Below are 21,897 nucleotides of genomic sequence, written 5' to 3'. Positions count from 1 at the left end.
TTTGGCCACCAGACTATACAAAGGAGAGATAAAAGGGAAAGTGGTGATAATAAATCAAGAGGCATTATCCTCTGACCACCACTGACAAGCACCCAAAGCAAAATCACCATCTTAACATTAGACCATAGCTTCATACTAATGAGGTGATATTACAACCTATTGATATATGGTGAAATGAAATAAAGGACACACAAGCTGCCAGCACCATATATTATGAACGTACTGTGAATTAAATTAAGCATATATTAGCTACTAACAGTATCATAACCCACCCTCCTGGATGGTCAAGATAAACCAGACCACTGAACACAAATATTACATACCACTGCGTAACCCTGTAATTCTCCTAAAAAGGAACACACAGTGTTCAGTTTCCAATGCCAAGTGATACTATAATCTACTAATACACTGCGAAAGGTATAAAGTAAAAAGTATATATAAACTGTCAGCACCACATTTTCTGTGAATATACTGAAAATTTAACTAAGTGCAATCTGCTGCAAGCACCGCCATAGCCCATCCCTTCTTTCTGTGGATGGTCAAATGATACAGTCACAACCAGATCATCCATTAAATATTGCATACCACGGTGTAATTATGCAATCCTCCTAAAAGGGAACACACAGTGTCCAACCCTTGTTACCATATAAACGGAACACAGTGTTGCAATATTGTATACCAGGCTAACAAGTGCAGTGGAACAGTGTCAGCTGTACCTATCCACATAAAGCCTATACAAGATACATCTCTCGAAAAGGGAGAAACCTCTTGACCCGAAGGATACTAAGAAATAATAATAATATATTAAATACTCACACCCCCTACCAAGTGTAAAATTGGATCCAACATCCAAATAACTACACAAGAGAACGGCAATACAGCCCAAGATACATGTGAGAATTATCTCATAGTAGTCAGTCACCTAATACGGCAAAGCAGGACTCCACATTTTAAAATCTATTTTTTCACCACTATAATCCCTATACACAATGTATGTTGTTAGTAACCGTACGTATTTTTAACATCTATTTCACCATGTCTCAAAACGCTTTATGACCCCGAGTTTCACACTAATAAAATAAAAACATAAGGGTCATTTTTAAGATAATTGTCTTGATATATACAAAACAATCGTTTTCTTCAGGTACAGCTCTTGTACCATTTGCTGTGCATCTGCCTCTACAACCGCTTCTTCTCTCTTCAAAAATGCTTGCAGTTAAGTCAGGGGTTACCCTGCTGTATCCTTGTAAGCTTGGAATATTTCTTTATTGGTCACCCATGTGCATTGTTGCGCCCACACTGTGTGTTATCCCATCTTACTCACCAGTGTGTCCCATTTCATTTGTGTATCATCTTTGAGTATTGTTACTCCCCTGGAGCTTCTGGGGTTCCCCAGTCTTTGGGGAGATCAGTGGCCTGCTCTTTCTGGGGTTAGTTAGAATCCTCTTGCCTTCTGGTCAGTCTCCACAGATACGTTGTCCCACCGTAAAACCTGCCTGTAACAGAGTCTGGGCAGACCTAATTCGCCCTTACAGCCGGGACGGGTACAGGAGAAGACTAGCCCTGCACGTATCTGTGGACACTGGGCCAGGGCAACAGAGTTAGAGAGCAGGGCCACTGACACTCCCCTAACAATTATATTTGCAACATAGACATAAATATCAGTGCAATGACCAACAAATCCATAGTTATGGCTAAATCCACACGATCATATGTAATGCAGTTTGTCTGTCCTTCAAATACCTCTAACCAAGGTGTTTGAAGGACTTTTACATCCATGTCAGTTCTCTGAACCAATGTAGTACAGTTCTCGATCAGAAGGATTCTGGGCTGGAGGCATCCGGTATCTGATATTTTTCCAGAACCTTGTGTTACTTTGAAAACTCTTAGTTGTGAACTCTCCTTTCCATCGCACAACACCTTGCTTCTGTTTGATGTACTGAATGGACTCTGGCAGGTTTGTGTAATCTGTTATCTTTTCTAGCTCAATCAAGATGACTTTAATTTTATTCCGAATGAGAGCATCAAACATGGCTATTTTCTGTTCAAAATCATCACCGAGGCTGCTATCGCTTGATAGGTCTCCTAAGACAATAATCAGCCTTCTGCTCTGGGAGATTGCGTCATCCACAAGGTCTGCAATGGCTGCGAACACACAAGAAAGTAGGTTTACATTTCCACCAATAAATCCCCCTATGTATCAAAGAACATGAAGCAACTAGAAAATCGTATCTGAAATAACACTTTCAAGGATAATAAAGATAAGAAAATAATCTATCCTACTTATCTGTATTTTCGCTCACTAGCAGTGATGAAATGCTTATTTGTCAGAAATATATATTCATAATGCAGCTTGCAAGTTATTGCTCCCCACAGAGTCCCCAAAAATCATCCCTCTGCCTAGTGTTATTTATTTGCCTGTACAAAATGTAATTTAGTAATGAGAATTATATCGAGAACACAGAGCATAAATACTGGTATTTTATGTTATACTCAATGGAGTAACTAGACATTTTGCTCCCCCCCTGCTAAAAAGATTCTGGCGCCCCTCCACCCCCCATTTCAAATGTAAAATAAATAATTTGCACGTACCTCTAGGATACCCATTCCAAAAAGAGTGTGTGGCCTGACTGCAAGGGCATGGCCTTGCAACACACCATCATGCTCATTAGACAATATGTAATCGCTAATACATACAAGGTCCTTTGGTGCCACTTATACATATAATGCCGCCAGTAGTGCCACTTATACACAAAATACCCCCTGTGGTGCCACTTATACATACAATGTCCCTTGTGGTGCCACTTATTCATAAAATGCCCCTTGTGGTGCTACTTATACATACAATTCCCCTGTGGTGCCACTTATACATACAATGCCCATTGTGGTGCCATTTATACTACAATACCCCCTGTGGTACTGCTTATACATACAATACCCCCTGTGGTGTCACTTATACATATAATGCCCTCTGTAGTGCTGCTAATGCATACAATACCTCCAAGGCCCCCATGGTTTCGCTTATACATACAATACCCCCTGTGGTGCTGCTTATACATACAATACCCCCTGTGGTGTCAATTATGCATATAATGCCCTATGTGGTGCTGCTTATACATCAAAGAGTTTTTTGAAGATCTCTCACAGCGCTGGACCCTTGGAATCAGGATAAACTAGATGTTTATATATATATTTGATAGCGATATTTAGATTAAAAAATAGTGCAGTCCACTCCTTTTAAAAATTCCAATAAAATATTTATTAAAAAAAACATGAAAAACTCCACATCTAAAAAATGGCTTCCATATGCAATACAAAGACAAAAAATATTTCCTCACACAGCAAAGTCACTCCACCATCTGGAAACGGGGGATTTTAGATATAACAAACCAGACCTTTTCTGGGTAACATCCCTATGTCAAAAATAATCTCATGGAAAAAAATGTACTTCCCGGGTATCTCCTATGAGGATTTAGGCATAGTCTAAAGCGACCTTTTCTAAGGCCTGGAGCAAAATAGAGGAAAGACACTCTCACCCTTCTGCTGTAATCACTGGTGGGGACCTTTTATCCTTTGGTCTGGGGACATCACGGGCCAACACACTGCCACTGTGTGGTTCCGTGTATTGTCCTTTTTAGGAGAGTGCTGTTACTCTCAGTGGACGCACTGCCACTGCAGCTACTGGTCTCTCCTATTTCCCAGTGATGCAGACTCCTCTGGTGTATTAATCCCTAGATGTCACAATGGGAACTGTGCAGGAGCCAGAGAGATGCGCAGTATCTGCGCATCCCAGTCAGAGATGTGCCGGCAGTCTCTCTGGCTCCTGCACCGTTCCCATTGTGACATCTAGGGATTAATACCCCAGAGGAGTCAGCAACACTGGGAAATAGGAGAGACCAGTAGCTGCAGTGGCAGTGCGGCCACTGAGAGTAACAGCACTCTCCTAAAAAAGGATGATATCCAGAGGAAAAGGGGTACACGGAAAACCACAGTGGCAGTGTGTCGGCCCGTGACGTCCCCAGACCAAAGGATAGAAAGGTCCCCACCAGTGATTACAGTGGAAGGGTGAGAGTGTCTTCTTTCCTCTATTTTGCTCCAGGCCTTAGAAAAGGTCTCTTCAGACTATGCCTAAATGCTCATAGGAGATACCCGGGAAGAACATCTTTTTCCATGAGATTATTTTTGACATAGGGAAACTTCTGGTTTGTTGCATCTAAAATCCCCTGTTTCCAGATGGTGCAGTAACTTTGCTGTGTGAGGAAATATTTTTTGTCTTTGTATTGCATATGGAAGCCATTTTTTAGATGTGGAGTTTTTCATGTTTGTTTTAATAAATATTTTGTTGGAATTTAAGAGAAGTGGACTGCACTATTTTTGAATCTAAATATCGCTATCAAATATATATAAAGATCTAGTTTATCCTGATTCCAAGGGTCCAGCGCTGTGAGAGATCTTCAAAAAACTCTTTGATCTTTTTACTTTGTCCTATAGTATACAGTTGTACTATTACAGCAGACAAGCAGCAGCAGGACTTTTTTGGGGGGTGCTTAAGAGTGACTTTGTCTGTTTGTGTGGCATTTTTTCACTGCTTATACATACAATACCTCCATGTCTCTTGCAGTAAGTCACTCACAGTAATTTCCCCCTTGTCACCCGCAGTAAGTGCCCCAAGTCATCGGTAGTAAGTGCCACCCAACCATTCTGCCATTCTAAGTAAGTGCCCACCTGTCACCCGCAGAAGTGCCCCCTTGTCACTCACATTAGGTGCCCCCAGCACCTCTGTCACACAGTGCCTCCTTGTTACCCACAGAAGTTCCCATGTCACCAGTAGTAAGTGCCCCCAGACCCACTCCCCAGCCTCAGTGGGGCATTACCTCCTCAACGGGAGCCCACAGGAGATGCTAGTTTCAGTTTATAGTGTCCCGGTCTTAAAGAGCATGACCGCCAGCGCAGCCTGTGAATGGGATGGATGGCTTCACTGGCTCAGCCTTGTCCTTCTCTCTGGCCTTCTCCTCACTGCTGCCCCAGATACCATACACAAAAGATTAACACAGATCTATGGATGGCCATCGTTGTCATTGATGGCAATAGTGCAACTGGCCATCGATAGTGCTAAACTATGCAATGGATGACCATCAATATTTTTACCTATTGATGGTCATCCATATTGTTTAGCTGATTGGCCTGTGGGTCAATTAAATCACGGGGGGCGGGGCAATGCTTCATGTCATGGCACATTGTAAAAAAAACGCAAACCATCTGGTTCTCCCCCTTGGCAAAACTATTCGACAACGGCCATAAGCCATCTATGATTTAGAATTATCGATGGTCGATGGCCATCCCTACACAGACGCAGGAGGTCTTTATCTTCCTCCGCCCTAATGTTGCTGCTGCTGTGGGTTGGGTAATGACAGCCCAAGACTGGTTCCTGGATGTGCGTGTGCGGATGCGAGGGGGGGGGGCGACATATGAAGGTGCATATGAAGGTGCAGGTGCGGACGTTGCCAGGTTAGGTGTTGTGCAGCTCTTTTGGTGTCTCCCCACTGAAGGGTGACACCCATGTGCGTGCAGTCCCTAGTGACGTTGAATCGCATTATCCTTCTGCTGTCTATACTAAGATCACACTGAGGATGAAGTGAAGTTGCTGAACGACCACCTCCATAACCATCACTGACCTAGGTGCATTATAAATACTAACTACTGGGAGACAATGCTCTGAACGATTATGATTTCCTTGTTTAACTATATGTGCATGCAGCATACGAGTGTAGAAAACATGGAGGGAACCTAGGAAATTATCTTCCAAAGTTCAGTCAAGAATCTACTTTACAATATCATTACAGCATCATTAAGCAAATCCATGTATAGCCCTGAGAAAACAGTGAGGATGCCAATCTCTGTGGGGGAGAGGGGTGCGGTGGGCAGCTGAGCCGCGGCACGCGTGAGGGGGGATCCATCCCACAGATCCGGAGCGGACCGTCCAGAGCCTCAGCCACACATCACAGCGCAGAGCAAGTAGGTGGCTCTGCTCAGCAGGCTGCACTTTGTAAATGCATTTCTGTCTTCTTGTCTATCCAGCATGTGACGCACCTGTTTACCAGGCCTGCAGCTCATGTCACATGGTGGCTTGGTGGGCTGCTGGCATATTAAATAAGAATACTTCTTTATTAAATAATAATTATTTAATATACTTAGTTAATAAATAAGTATACTTATTTAATATGCCAGCAGCCCACCAAGCCACCATGTGACATGAGCTGCATCAGGTGCTGGGCAGGGGGACACGCCCACTTTTCTCAAGGCCACTCCCACTTTACCCATGGCCATGCCCCTTCCTAAATGTGTACCGATTTCTGCCCTTCAAATGTTGGAGGGTATGTAAATACTGTACAGAGGATGGGAAGTACTTGCCTTGGCCTGGTAGATCATCCCGTCCAATTATAAACAGTCGATAATCACACTGTTTCTCTAGCACCTCAGGCAACACTTTAAGCACAAATATGTCCATATTATGACAGGTCGTTCCCATAACATTTTTGGGATACATAATGTACGCATCATACATCTTTCCATCTGCAAGGTAACATTAGAAATCATAAAAGTGTTTATTTCTTTCTTGAAATTAAATCAACAGTAGATCTTGTTTTCTTCTATTTCGGTCACAGAACATTTACCCCAAGAAGTGTATGGTATAACAGGTTTTAATGTGGTAAAAATTTTTTATTGATTATTAAACATTGCATTAGAGGCTTTATTTAAAATGAAATTGAAATGCTATGCTCTTTGAATGGTCTTTAGTTGTGACACAATTCGAGGGAAGAGATATGTCAATCGCACAGGTCAGTAACATTTTATATTGATTCAAGGACCCTCCCAGATACTAGTATAATTATAATAATTTTGTGCAGAAAAATGAGGGTGTGCTACCATAGGCATGGGATTTACAAGAATAGAAAAATAGGAGGAATGCCTTCCGCTGGTGCACCTAAGAATTGATTAGACTCATAATATATAACGTTTATTGGGTATACATAAAAAAAAATTTGCGAAATAAAACCAAGACATACAACAATCACACTAATAAAAAAGGGGAGGATGTTCCCCTGACACAGTGTGACCCCCTGATCACCACAGCCCCTATATGTAAGTGTTTTTGAGTACCATAAGCAACAGAATGAATAAGAGTGAGTATTCTCTTATTTTAAGAGGACTTGCGGTAAGGTCTTTTTTATAATAAGTGTATATCTCTCGCGGAGAGACAGATCTGATAGACCCGGGTGAGGCACGAAGCTATTGAGGGCAATCCCCCAGTAGTGCTGCCGTCAGCCCTTGTAGCCGCTCTCGTCTCTTAGTGCTGAGGGCTGGTGAACCGTGTATGAGGTGTGCAGGCTTGCACTTGCCTCGTTCACCCAGCTGGCTCAGGTAACGCTGAGTCTGGCGCCAGACTAGCGTGTCGGTCACGGAGTGGACCGCTCACAATGGTTGCGAAACAGTACAGATCAAAATATCAACATTGTATGTGGGGAGGGGAAGAGGGGGTTTACAACACACTGAGTGTGTTAAGACGGTCAGCGTACGCTTCGCAGTGAATGCTTCCTCAGGACCCTTCCTGAGGAAGCGTTCACTGCGAAGCGTACGCTGACCGTCTTAACACACTCAGTGTGTTGTAAACCCCCTCTTCCCCTCCCCACATACAATGTTGATATTTTGATCTGTACTGTTGCACAACCATTGTGAGCGGTCCACTCCGTGACCGACACGCTAGTCTGGCGCCAGACTCAGCGTTACCTGAGCCAGCTGGGTGAACGAGGCAAGTGCAAGCCTGCACACCTCATACACGGTTCACCAGCCCTCAGCACTAAGAGACGAGAGCGGCTACAAGGGCTGACGGCAGCACTACTGGGGTATTGCCCTCAATAGCTGCGTGCCTCACCCGGGTCTATCAGATTTGTCTCTCCGCGAGAGATATACACTTATTATAAAAAAGACCTTACCGCAAGTCCTCTTAAAATAAGAGAATACTCACTCTTATTCATTCTGTTGCTTATGGTACTCAAAAACACTTACATATAGGGGCTGTGGTGATCAGGGGGTCACACTGAGTCAGGGGAACATCCTCCCCTTTTTTATTAGTGTGATTGTTGTATGTCTTGGTTTTATTTCGCAAACATTTTTTTATGTATACCCAATAAACGTTATGTATTATGAGTCTAATCAATTCTTAGGTGCACCAGCGGAAGGCATTCCTCCTATTTTTCTATTCTGGTCTTTAGTTGTGATTTTTCGCACTGAACATAGAGAATGTATGATTGGAGACTGTGAATAGGGGTCTCTGTCTGAAGCTGCCAGCTGGAATGGGTGTTTAGTCAAGGAAACTGGGGTGCAATCCAAGGCAGTGGGTGTGTAGTCAGTTGCAGTGCTTTCACAGATAAGGCCAGATTTTTACAACTTCATAAAGTGGAGAGTGATAAACAGCCAGCCAATCAGCTCATAACTGTCATTTTTCAAACCCAGCTTTTAACATGGCAGATTGGAGCTGATTGGCTGGTTGTTTATCACTCCATTGTATCACTTTTTGAAGCTTGATACATCTGGCCATGGTGTATAGTCTCAGTGCTTTCACAGTGGCTGTATAGTCTCAGTGAAAGTACGGTAAGTGTAAGGAGTGCGCACACATTCACAGGGTGCGATTAAAAGAGTCTGTGCAACATGAGCTCTGACCATGTGGGAAAAGTAAATGATGACTGCAAGTGATGGTCGCAAATGCTAAAAAATGACCATTTATACAATAGAGACTAAAGAATTATGCACCAGATTTTAAAAGTTGATTTTGTACTATACTACACAAATAAAGAAACCTTCAGAATTACTTTGGAATGTCAAGGAACTAAATGGATTTGCAACTGCATTTTTCAATCAATTTGCGCCCTGATTAAGGGCCTTATTCTGGTTCACTCCTTCTGGCAAATTCCTTCTTAGATGGACAAAACCATGTGTACTGCAGGTGGGGCAGATGTAACGTGTGCAGAGAGAGTTAGATTTGGTGGGGTTTTACTTCAAAGTGAGATCTATATTGCAGTGTAAAAAAATAGCAAAAAAATAGACCACCCAAATCTAATTCTCTCTGGACATTTTACAGAAGGAGTAACCCAGAATAAGGTCCTAAGGCCCCAAATGCATAGTATGTAAAAAATGTACTACATGTAATCATGTTGAGTGGGGGAAATTATTATTATTATTAATATACATTTGGTCTATCTATAATACTTTAATTGACCCGGCATATACTGGGTCACCTAAGTGTCCATCTCTGTGCTTTGCTCTGCCCCTCTAGAAAACCTTTTCTGAAAACCCTGTGTTTGTATATACATTCTGGACCAGTTACCCGTTTATCATATTGAACAGACTTTTCACCCTAGCAGACCTTAGCACATAAGTTCTATCTTCACAAGCTAAGGATGCAAATAGGGAATCTGGTGCTCTAATGTACAGTACAGTGTCTTAAGTTGTTCAATAAGTTATGCAATTGTAAAGCTTAAACCCATCTCTATGAGAGTTGTGCACAATACAGGTTAAGTATCCCTTATCCGAAATGCTCGGGCCCATGAGCATTTTAGATAAGGGATTTTTTTCGGATTTTGGAATATATATATATTTTCATACTTACCTGGTTCCCTGGTGGTGCCCAGATGGTGCCTGGCGGCCATGGCGGCCTTTAGCAGGATCCTCTTCAGCGGCATCTCCACCCTTGGGACCAGAGATGCTGTTGAAGAGGATCCCAGAGCCCGCATTTGTTATATAAATTCAAAGAAAAATTGTGTTAAAATATTTCCTTATATATAAAATATTTCCTAATACAGGTCGAGTATCCCGTATCCGAATATCCGTTATCCGAATTATTCCGAAATACGGACATTCCAGAAAGTGAAAAAAAAATATTTTTTTTGCTAAAAACTCACTGGGGACATATGTAACAGCATCACTGGGGACATGATATGTAACTGGCACTATATATGTGCAAGACAATGATTGCTTGGCATTCAAATTCAGTGCTGAGATAGTACACACATTTTGTTTCACGTTTTGAAACCTTGTTTTTTGAACAATTAAAATATGTTTGTGTGTATTTTATGTGGTAATAAAATATATTTGTGTGTATATTATGTGTTTATACAGCATAAATGCAAGATACTTCAAAATACATCATTGAAATATTAAAATATTCCGAAATACGGAATAATCCGTTATCCAAAATTCTCCTGGTCCCAAGCATTTTGGATACGGGATACTCAACCTGTATAAGGTAAACATTACAGGTCTACAAAAAAACACACCCTGAGTCTGCTGACGCTGAGGTGTGATGTATTTAGACACACAGCGCGACAGCCGGAAACAGTGATATCGGGCGCATATAATAAAGTAATTATACAGCTAAATTTTTTATAAACAGATGTGTGGCAGGTGCTGCTCTCAGAAGTGATTCTGAATCACTCAAAGTAGAAAGACCACAATTCATTTTAGACAAAAGAGAGCGCAGTTGTCACACTATAATAATCAAATATAAAATGTATTAATAACACATAGATATAATCTCTATAAAATATAGCATATTATTCAACACTGACATCTGTTAGGCACATTGGTTAAAAAAGCATTGGAGACAATATTTCATATATTGCATTTAGAAACTCCACCCATAGATCACCACGGTTAGCAAGTGTGGAGTCACAGGTTCAACTCCCAGCCGACCCCAAAGCGATGGTACAAAAGAAAATAATAATTTTTTTCAATATTTTTAGTATATAGGCAAGATGCACATATAAGGTATATACAGATAAAACATAACCCCAGGAAAGAACCCCCCCAAAACGACTATCATCATATAACAAGAGTATCTATAGATCAGATGGTGTTCTACTTCAGGGACCCAAATTGTTCAGTTCATCCTAATGGAAAAAGGGATCTGAATGAGAATTTCCAGAATGCCTCTCTTTTGCACAATTTATTAAACTTATTTCCACCCCTACCAGAAATTGGTATTCTTTCCAATGCCAGTAGTCTCAAAACCTTTAACATTCCCTTAATGCTGTGTTTTTACATGTCTAGAGATACTATGTGATGGTACCTTATTTATCACATTCCTCCGATGTTCCAGGCAGAGGCGTAACTCTGGGAGGCAATGGAGTCATCTGCCGCCGGGCTCCTGCTCCCAAGGGGGCACCCCTTATGCCCTGAATGTTTGAATTAGTTAATTGAAAGCTGTTGATATCACTTCTGTGGCTGACTCCCCCTCCAAACATAATTTTTGCTAGTGTCACACCCTGTATTAGACCCGTCACCTGTCTTACTGGTGACAGACACCCTACTGATTGAGGTATTTGGGGGCCACCAATATTTATCCTGCCTCCGGGCAACTGGGACAAACTTACGCCACTAGTTCCAGGAATCGTACAATCAATGCACGGGTTGTTCGGCCAACATACTGAAGGCCGCAATCACAGTTAATTTATTTATTAATAGTTTCTTATATAGTGCATACATATTCCGCAAAGCTTTACAGAGTATAGTTGAACATTCACATCAGTAATGTAATAAGGTAAATCACATAGTTTGATAAGCAATTCATAAAACTTTTTATTTTAAAAGAGGTTTTGTTAGAGGTCGAGTTAAATTGTGCACTTTTATCTATGAGAAATATGCATGTAATGCAGTTAACCCTGCCACATTTAAAGCACCCACTTACGGGTACCTTGGATAGACTTTGGATGTACGGATGGTGTAATGGCTAGCATTACTGCCTCACAGCACTGAGGTTATGGGTTCCATTCCCACCATGGCTCTAACTGCGTAGAGTTTGTATATTCTCCCCGTACTTGTGTGGGTTTCCTCCGGGTACTCCGGTTTCCTCCCACAATCCAAAAATATACTGGTAGGCTAATTGGTTCCAAACAAATTAACTCTAGAATGTCTGTGTGTGCGTGTGCATGTGGTCAGGAATATAGATTGTAAGCAGGGACTGATGTGAATGTTCAACTATACTCTGTAAAGTGCTGCGGAATATGTATGCGCTATATAAGAAACTGTTAATAAATAAATATCCTGAGCAACGTGGCTTGGTGCCAAGGCATTCTTCAAGGTGTTTTTTCTCTTAAAGATGGTTCTTGGTTTCTCTTCTAGAGTGGAGGCCAGAAACCTATCAGTCCTAAGGAGCCTATAATTATTATTTATAATTTTCTTAATCTGCATAGAGTGGGAATTATATTTAGAAATTAATTTAGAGCTGTAGTTAAATTCATTGTCTGCATTACCCTGAGCTATATGATTTTTTGTTTCAAGAAGCGTTGTTCTTTCTATGTCTATTACATCTTTTAACGCTTCATTTAGTAGCTCAGGGGGATAACCCTGTTCTTGAAATGACTCTAATAGGGACGCAGCTTGTAGTTTAAAGGTTCCATGATCTGAACAGTTCCTTTTAAGTCTCAATAGTTGGCTCTTGGGAACGTTGGTGATCCAAGGGCGATGGTGACTGCTCTTAAAACTAAGATATTTATTGCAGTCCACCTCTTTATTGAAGGTGGAAGTTGTAAATACATTATCTTTGATCCTGAGTGTAATATTAAAGAAGGTAATGTGTTCATTGTGAATAGTGAGTTTATTTCAAATCGGATTAGCTGTCTTGCTCTGCACCAATTCGAACAGGACATTAAGCCTACAAGAGACATCTAAAACTGTGGTCATTGCTGGTCAGAATTGGCTCTATTAGTGACACTTATGGGACCCATACATCAGCAATTAATTGTGACAATCCTGAGATCTGGAGATGATTGCCACAATTAATTTTAGATGTGTGGGCTCCCCCTTTTGGCAATCCCAATCAAAAATTAATAGGGATCACCAATCGATTGCTTCATCAGATTTTTAAACATGCTTAATAATCTGGTATTATCTGCGGATCTTTTTTATATGTGTGGGCATTCCCAATTCGTCTTCATCTATTTAAGGGCCCCATACATCAGCAATTAATTGTGACAATTTTCAGATATGGAGATGATTGCCACAATTAATTTTAGATGTGAGGGCTCCCCCTTTTGGCAATCCCAATCAAAATCGCCAATCGATTGCTTAATCAGGTTTTTAAACATGTTTAATAATCTGGTATTATCTGCAGATCTTTTTTATATGTGTGGGCATTCCCAATTCGTCTTCATCTATTTACATTATGAACAGCAATCGATTGGGCAATTTCCAGATATGAAGATGCAATCTTTAGATGGAAAAATCTGCCGATCACTGAAATAAATCTGTAATGTGTGGGCAAGTCAAATAGATTGTAGAATCCATTTATCTGGCCCAAAAATCCCTGGATCTGGAAATCCATTAATTGTGATTGCTGATGTATGGGGCCCATAAGTTTCTAAAAGCAATATATGAAATATTGTCTCCAATGCTTTTTGAAATATTGTCTCCAATGCCCAACAGATGTCAGTGTTGAATAATATGCTATATTTTATAGAGATTATATCTATGTGTTATTAATACATTTTATATTTGATTATAATAGTGTGACAACTGCACTCTCTTTTGTCTAAAATTAATTGTAAACATTACAGGTCATTATGATGAATAAAAATGTTTACTTGGCAATTTTCACACCTATTTGGACAAATGCACTTGGCACTCAATGGGTTAAAGTTTCTTGTCTGTAATTTGTTCACAAAAGTTTTTGATGCACATAAGACATATTTTGAAAATAGTGGTTTACTCCCTGGTAAAAATAATGTATACAACATGACTTAATTTCCAATAGTATTAAGTATATTTTTCTGAAACCATTGCCCTTTGTCATTGACACATCAAACATACCTTTATGAACTGTATGAGCAAAACTGGAACTCCGGTACCAAAGAACAATATCAACTTTAAAAACTTGGAAGGCAATTACAGCTATGACAATAACAGACACAATTGCAAACATAGCAATCAAAACTCCCTGGAAATTAGGATCTGCAAATACAGTACAAGATAAAGACATAATCAGACATTGGAAAACAAAAATACAGTAGTGATCATATAAACATTAGCTTTTGAAAAAAAAAATATTATTTTCTTATGACGTAGGCTTCACTTAACTGGGATTTCTTTTCGTACCTGAGCAGGCCCAACAGCTAATTCCTGTTGATTTACCTGTTTTTGGGTGGCACTATCATGTTAAAAAATCAATCAATTTCACGACAGATGAGATAACATTACGGCTCAGCAAAATCAAAACAAACAAATCCCCAGGCCCAGATGGGATTCATCCTATAGTACTAATGGAATTAAGGAAGGAATTATCAACACCACTGTATTACGTTTTTGAGAACTCATTATCATCTGGTAAGGTACCAAAAGACTGGAGAATAACGGAGGTAGTACCAATATTCAAAAAAGGAAAAAGGGATGACCCAGCTAACTACAGACCTATGAGCTTAACATCAATAGTGGGTAAATAATTTGAGGGATTTTTAAGGGATGGTATCCAGAAATATTTAGAACTTCACAGGCTAATCAGTATTAACCAACATGGGTTTGTGAAGAATCGTTCATGCCAAACAAATTTACTAGGCTTTTATGAGGATGTCAGTAACAACCTTTATAATGGAAATGCAGTAGATGTGGTCTTCCTAGATTTTGCTAAAGCTTTTGACACGGTTCCACATAGGAGGTTGATAAATAAAATGGAAAGTCTGGGACTAGGGGAAAGCAATTGTAGATGGGTAAGGAACTGGCTGGTAATAGAGAACAGAGAGTGGTCATAAACGGCGCAGTATCAAATATGATACCAGTACTAAGTGGAGTGCAACAGGGGTCGGTGCTAGGGCCCCTTTTATTTAATATATTTATTAATGATATTGGGGTGGGTATACTCAGCAATGTTTCCATCTTTGCTGATGACATTAAACTGAGCAGAGTAATTAAATCAACCGAGGATGTCTCCTCGCTTCAGAGCGATCTTAATAAATTAGACAAATGGGCAAAAAAGTGGAAAATGAGGTTCAATGTGGATAAATGCAAGGTTATGCATCTTGGAAAACATAACCAATGTGCTAGCTATAACTTAAGTGGGGAGGCACTGGGTATTTCAGAACTTGAAAAGTTTTGAAGAGTAGGAGTCCAAATAGATAACAAGCTGGGGTGTAGTGCTCAATGTCATATAGCACCAAATAAGACCAACAGGATGCTAGCACGCATAAAAAGGGGTATGGACACTAGAAAATCAAATGTAATTATGCCACTGTACCAACCACTGGTTAGACCAGATCTAGAATATGGAGTACAATTCTGGGCCTGCACTATAAAAAGCAGGGCCAGATTAACAATGGGCCTGATGGAGCTCCAGCTCCAGACTCACTCTCCAAATAGGCCCATTTTGTAGATGAGGACTGGGGCTCTCCAATGAGCCCAGCCCCACGTCGCTATGAGTCATTTGGTTCCAGAGATATTGCTGATAAACAGATTTTTTTATTTCTCAAATGTCTGTTCATGTTATTTGAGGGCAGACTTCTCTGGAATCAAATGGCCCAGTTTCATGGGACCAAAATTATTTGAAGCCCACTTAAAAGTAGTCTTCAATGTGATACTGGTCTAATGCAAATGGGTCAGTTGGTTCCGAAGATATAGTTGAACAATATAGTCGGTTAAAGGGGGGGTGGTTTTCTCTTCCCCGGGGCCATCTTAACATAGTTAGGGGACCCTGGGCAGAACATTAGTGGACCTTCCGTCCGTTCCCCGCCCCCCTCACACCCCCAGTGGAGCCCGGGTGCTGTGGCACATAGTTACCCCAGCAGCTGCAGTCTCTCCAGATGGTCCTCTTCCCACTGACTGCGGAGAGCGGCTTTCACCCGCCTCAGCGCCTCCCCAGCCCGGGAAGCAGGAGGAGGAGGAGTGCCGGAGAGAGTCGTGGATGTGGCTCCTGCCGGGAGAGCCAGCTGTCCGCTCTGCATGTCACTTAGCTAGCAGCAGCGGCAGGTGGCCAGCGCACCTCCATGCTGCCCCGCACGAACACCGCTCTCCTCATCAGACATTGGGGGGATGCTGTGGGTGGCGGGCAGCGCTGCTAATTTTTTAAAAGATGAGGCAGACGCTGATTGGCTTAGAGAATTCAGCCAATCAGTGTCCAGCCAGTCTCTTCAAAATCAGCTTCCCGGCTGCTGCCCGGGCCCTGGCAAATAGCGCACCGCACACAGCGCTACAAGGTTCACCACGCCCCTGTTCACCACGCACCCATCGCCAGGGCAGTGCCATTCTTCCCATTGGGGTGGGCCCCTAGGATCCTTGGGCCCCTGGGCAACTGCCCATTGTGCCCAATGGGAAATATGGCACTGCTCTCCAATTCACACCTGAAAATGCAGGGACTCAAGAGGCCAGCCTAGGAATGTCCCTGCATGATCCTGGGACCATATTCCTGGGTAAACCCCTACATTTTCTGGTGTGAAAGGGATATTATTTCAAATAGCCAGGACCTGCAGAGCTCTGAATACAGCCGGGCAGCCCCCCGCTCTCTGCACGGCTGTCAATGGTTGTCACTTCTGCCCGGCGCTGGCTGCCCCACAATTACCGCGAGCATGTATTCCCCCTTGGCAATGAGCATGTAATCCCACATGGCAACAAGCATGGAACCCCTGGCAATGAGCATGTAGGTAAGCAGCACTTAGGTAGCATAATGTTTAATAGTCATTAGGGTGTTTGGCATAATAGATAATGGAAATTATGGTGTGTGGCTTAACATGTAATGGGCATTATAATGTACATTTTAATGTCACTATTTGTGAAGCATATTGTGAATTTTGGCTCAATCTGTTTGTTATCTTGTGTATTTTGGCTCAATCCATGTGGCAAAATGAAAAATTTGCTTTAATCTGTGTGGCATAATGTAATTTTTGACTCAATCCGTGTGCCATAGTGTGAATTTTGGCTCAGTCGGTATGAAATTTGGCTCATTCCATGTGGCATAATGTGTAAGAGGCAAGTACAGCATAAGGGGGTTACTATTGTGTTGCATGATTTGTATAAGGGGTATATGGTGTGGTAAATTTAGGAGACCACATAAAAGGTGCTGAAATGTTGTCTACCAAGTTTTGGCTTTCAGTATTTTTTTTTGACTGGAATGTCGCCTCACTCTGCAAGTACAGTGCATACAGTATATATCATCCATTGCTCTCAGTGCTGGCGATACATGGTCGGCACTGAAGCCCAAAGTCTGCAGCCGCCGCTAGAAGGTAAGTATATTCTATTTTCCCTCTTTTCTGTGCCAGGCCCTTGCATATGCCAACCAATTTCCACCCTATACTAAACCCTTTGCATTTTTCCTATGCCAGTCCCCTTCCATTTCCAGCACACACACACACACATTATATATATATTTTATATATAAAATATTTACACAAATAGAGACACACCCATGAGCAGACCACCCCGAACACTGGTCACGCCCCCACATTATTAGGTGCTGACCATGTCCCCTATTATGGTGCATAATAGGCCTTTGATAATTTTCAGCTCCAGGCCCATTTATCCCTTAATCTGGCACTGATAAAAAGGACATCATAGAACTGGAAAAAGTCCAAAGAAGAGCAACAAAACGAATAAAGGGAATGGAGAATTTAAGCTATGAAGATCGATTGAAACATTTGGGATTGTTTACACTAGAAAAGAGACGTTTAAGGGGGGACATGCTTAACATGTACAAATATATCAGGGGCCAATACAGTGGTGTAACAATAGCACCGCAGCCCCCGCGGTCGCGGGGAGGCGCAATGTAAGTGCGGGCGCCGGGGGGGCTGCGGTGCTATTGTAATAGCGGTGCGGGTGGGAGCTGGGATACCTGTCACTGTGTCAGCGCTGCAGTGGTCCCAGCTCCCGTCCTGGCTTCATTCTGATATGAAGAACGGACCATCATGAAATGTCTGCCCCATATAGCAGACAGTTCTCTGAAACTGTCTGCTGTATGGGGGCGGACATTTTGTGATGGTCCGTTCTTCATATCATCAGAATGAAGCCAGAAACCTTTGGCGGGGGGGGCGCAATTTTTGAAGTTACGCCACTGGGCCAATATAAGGAACAGAAGCCCTTTTTACTGTAAGGAAAGACTCAAGAACATAAGGACATGAGTTTAGATTAGAGGAAAGAAGATTTCGTTCCCTTAGAAGAAAAACATTTTTTACAGTAAGGGCAGCCAAACTATGGAACTCTCTTCCTGGAAAAGTAATGTCTGCAGACACAATAAATACATTTAAAATAAGGTTAGACAAACATCTATTGGTTAAAAACATCCAGGGGTACAAGCAATAATCATAATCTGTCCTTAAATCATATCAGTATACACTACGTACAACTCGGGATGAAGCTAATACACTAGTATTTAAGGCTGAATAAAGACTGAACTGGATGGGCGGGAGTCTGTATTCAGCCTTAAATACTATGTAACTATGCAACTAGGTAACTCATTGGCCGGGGGAACTTAAACTGGATTCTAAGGTGTAAATTTACCAAGATTGAGAATTTGATTGAAGATGGGATGTTGCCCATAGTAACCGATCAGACTCTAATATCTTCTTGAAAGAGCTAAATAAATAACTAGAATCTGATTGGTTGCTATGGGCAACATACCATCTTTGGTAATACTCCCATCTTAATACATTTACCCCTAAGAGGCAATGGTTTCACCAACTGATGGACATCTCTGTTTTTACTGACTGGGCCATGGGCCAATCAGTATCTGGCGGTGGCGTTTAATAGGTTTCAGGGGTGGAGCTATTTTATTCAGTGTTATTGTGCAATCAATGTAGGGAAACCATCTGGATTTCCCCCATGGATGCAAAAGTATTCAATAGCAGCCACAAACCATCGATGATTATGAATTATCAATGGTCGTTGGCCATCCGTCTCCATGGGTGATAAATCTCGAGGCTACCCTTCTTTTCACCACTGTTAAATTAACAGGAATAACAGCCGAATTTGCAGGTTTTATGAAAATCGCACATGTAATAGCGCATTTTTTGAACTGGCGATTTTTGGTCGCACTTCACATCCAGAAGTTTTCCCGTGGCAAACTCGCAAATGTAATAAGGTGCGGTTTTTCGTAAACATTGCAAAAAAAAATAGACCAGGTCCTGACTGGCGAATTTGACAGAACAGACCAATGCAAAAAAATGGCGTGGGGTTCCCCCTACTAAGCATAATCAGCCCCGGGCTCATTAAGGTGGACCTGGTTCCAAAAATACAGGGGACAAAAAGCGTAGGGCGAAATTTCGTATTCGTATTCTTAGTACGAATGAATACGACTGCATATGGCTGTTTCAGCCGTATGCAATGTCGTGTTCTGGAGGTGAATTTACAAAGCAGTCAAATACGACTGTTTTTTAACCCTCCGATGGCGTAATGATTCGTATTAGCGGCCGTATATACGGCTGCTAATACGAATTCATACAGGCACTCTGCCGGGTTAAGTCAGATCCGTGCAGGCTGCAATATGTAAAAAAAAAATGGCAAAATAAATAAATAAAAAAAATGGCGTGGGGTCCCCCCCCCCACAGCCGTAACCAGCACCAGGCTGAAAGAGCCGGGCTGGTATTAAAAAAATCAGGAAACCCGGCAAATAGGGGTTCCCCGATTTTTTTTTTTAAACCAGCCCCAGGCTCCAGGTCCGGGGCTGGTTCCCAAAATATGGGGGACAAAATGACTAGGGGTCTCCCGTATTTTAAGAACCAGCCCCAGGCCAAACCAGCCAGCAGGGTAATGCCGCAGCTGGGGGACACTTATTATACCAGTCAACCTGGCCAGGGGCCCTGGGGGAGTGGGGACCCCCCCAATAAAGGGGTCCCCCCCTCCAGGACTTACCTGACCAGGCTGAAGCCTGGTGCTGTCCCCGGTGACCCTGTGCGGTGGTCACCGGGCTGAAGAGCTTGTGTAAAAAAAAAAAAACTATTGTTTAATACTGTGGAACTACTGTAGGAGACCCAGCAAGCCTCCCCTGCAAGCTGGGACTTGGAGAATCACAAGTCCCAGTATGCGGGGCATTAAAGGGCCCGCTGACACTTGTAGTTCCACAGTATGAAAAATAGTAAAATAAACACACACACAGACACATGAAAAATAAAACTTTAATACATCCAAAGCCCACACATACTGATACTTACCTATCTTGAGCCCTTCGGTATGTCCCTGGGACCGGGGTCCGGTGCTCCTGGGTCTGGGTGTCCAGGGTCCGGAGTCCGGTGCTCCATGGTCCGGGGCTCCATGGTCCGGTGCCTTGGTTCCTGGGTCTGGGGCTGCAGAGTCCAGGGCCTTGGTTCCGGGGTCCAGGGCTGGTCCAGGGTCCGGGGCTCCAGGGCTGAAGAGTCCGGGGTCCAGGATCTGAAGAAATCCATAGGGGTACCTGTGGAAGGAAATCCAACTTGCGAAGATCTGTCCTCTTCTGTCCGACGTAGTCCTGGTCTTCAGAAAATAACAAACGCCGGCTATTCCGGCCGGTACTCGAGACGGACTGAGGAGAGACGCAGAGATGTTTCATCTTCCGCGCCTCTCCTCCGAATGATTCTATTGGCCGAGAAAGTCGGCTCCTGATTGGCCGCTAAGCGGCCAATAGAATCATTCGGAGGAGAGGCACGGAAGATGAAACATCTCTGCGTCTCTCCTCAGTCCGTCTCGGGTACCGGCTGGAGTACGGGGGACCCCTAGTAATTTTTTCCCCGGTATTTTCGGAACCAGCCGCGGACCTGGAGCCTGGGGCTGGTTTTAAAAAATCGGGGAACCCCTATTTGCCGGGTTTTCTGATTTTTATTACCAGCCCTGGCTCTTTCAGCCTGGTGCTGGTAACGGCTGTGGGGGGGACCCCACGCCGGTTTTTTTTTTTTCATTTATTTATATATTTCTTTTTCTTTTTTTTTTAACACTGAAGCCTGCAAATACGACAGAAAAATAAAGTGTATTTTCCTACCGTATTTGGCCGGCCATTCACGGGTGTTTTACTACAATTACTCCAATATTGAAAATACGGCCGCTTAGTAAATCAGGAATCACCATTCTGTGGAATGGTGATTTCTGTCGTATTCATTCGATGGTGTATTCATTTGTATTTGTAAATACAAATACGAATGTCCCATCAATACGAATACGAAAATTTGCATTTTTGGCATAGTAAATGCCATAAATACAAATACACCAAAAAAATCGTATTTTCGTATGAAAATACGATTTTTTTTTCGCAAATTCATCTTAGTAAATTTCCCCCATGGTCTCCTCCTGCACACTGTGTTGCAACTATGATGCTTTTTTGACAAAAAAGATGCCCAATGCTTGAAGATACACTACCTGGCATGCCAAGTGGGGTGGTTTTCAAGACCATCATTGGTGTATGAGGACATGTACATAAATGGTCAAATAATAACACAATTAGTGAATGGTTTCGATACATACCTGGGTGTCTCAACATAATAAATGCCTTTGGGTTTATATTAGAATAGATATTACAGTAAAATGTTCTGTCATAGTCTTCATCTTTTACTTTTGAAAAGTTTAAGCTAATGCCGATTACTGAGTTCCCATCAGCAGTGACTCTATGGCTAATATAAGAGAAAAGGATAAAAGAGAAAGATATAAAGCTAAATAATTCTCACACATCACATTAATGCTTAGACACCGGTTACTCTTAACCAGTTAATACGTATATGGTCTGTCCTAGGGTTGGCCCATTCTCAATCTTGCTTCATTAACTATCAACTAATAAGCCAATTATTATCATTGTCAATGGTGTTTTCAGTACACATTGGGCATAAATTGGAGTTGGAAGTAAGTGTGTTTGCGGAAGCCTTGCAGATTTTAGCAAACTACAGTATGCACATCATGCAAGGAACAGGT

The 21,897-nt window shown here is 42.2% G+C and overlaps 1 protein-coding gene across 1 annotated transcript; it reads right to left on the bottom strand.

Moving 5' to 3' along the window:
• Positions 1-1,476: 1,476 nt before the first annotated feature.
• Positions 1,477-15,983, bottom strand: LOC146058503 (uncharacterized). The gene is made up of 6 exons (XM_083170791.1): positions 15,863-15,983; positions 13,902-14,004; positions 12,309-12,604; positions 9,668-9,763; positions 6,412-6,573; positions 1,477-2,145 (listed from the first exon to the last, which is right to left on the bottom strand). Exons 1-6 carry the CDS (start codon positions 15,981-15,983, stop codon positions 1,781-1,783), a joined length of 1,143 nt encoding a protein of 380 aa, XP_083026917.1. The 3' UTR covers positions 1,477-1,780.
• Between the last annotated feature and the right edge of the window lie 5,914 nt (positions 15,984-21,897).

This window comes from Crinia signifera, chromosome 2, assembly GCF_055691185.1.
Source record: "Crinia signifera chromosome 2, ASM5569118v1, whole genome shotgun sequence".
NCBI lineage: Eukaryota > Metazoa > Chordata > Amphibia > Anura > Myobatrachidae > Crinia > Crinia signifera.
This window is presented reverse-complemented; position numbering and strand designations above follow the sequence as displayed.

Coding starts and splice junctions, on each gene's coding strand:
- LOC146058503 (XM_083170791.1), bottom strand. CDS start 15,983: ATGCAGAGCGGACAGCTGGCTCTCCCGGCAGGAGCCACATCCACGACT. Junction 14,005..15,862: donor GGTGAAAGCCGCTCTCCGCA/GTCAGTGGGAAG, acceptor CTGTATTTGCAG/ATCCTAATTTCCAGGGAGTT. Junction 6,574..9,667: donor GGGCACCACCAGGGAACCAG/GTAAGTATGAAA, acceptor GTTACCTTGCAG/ATGGAAAGATGTATGATGCG.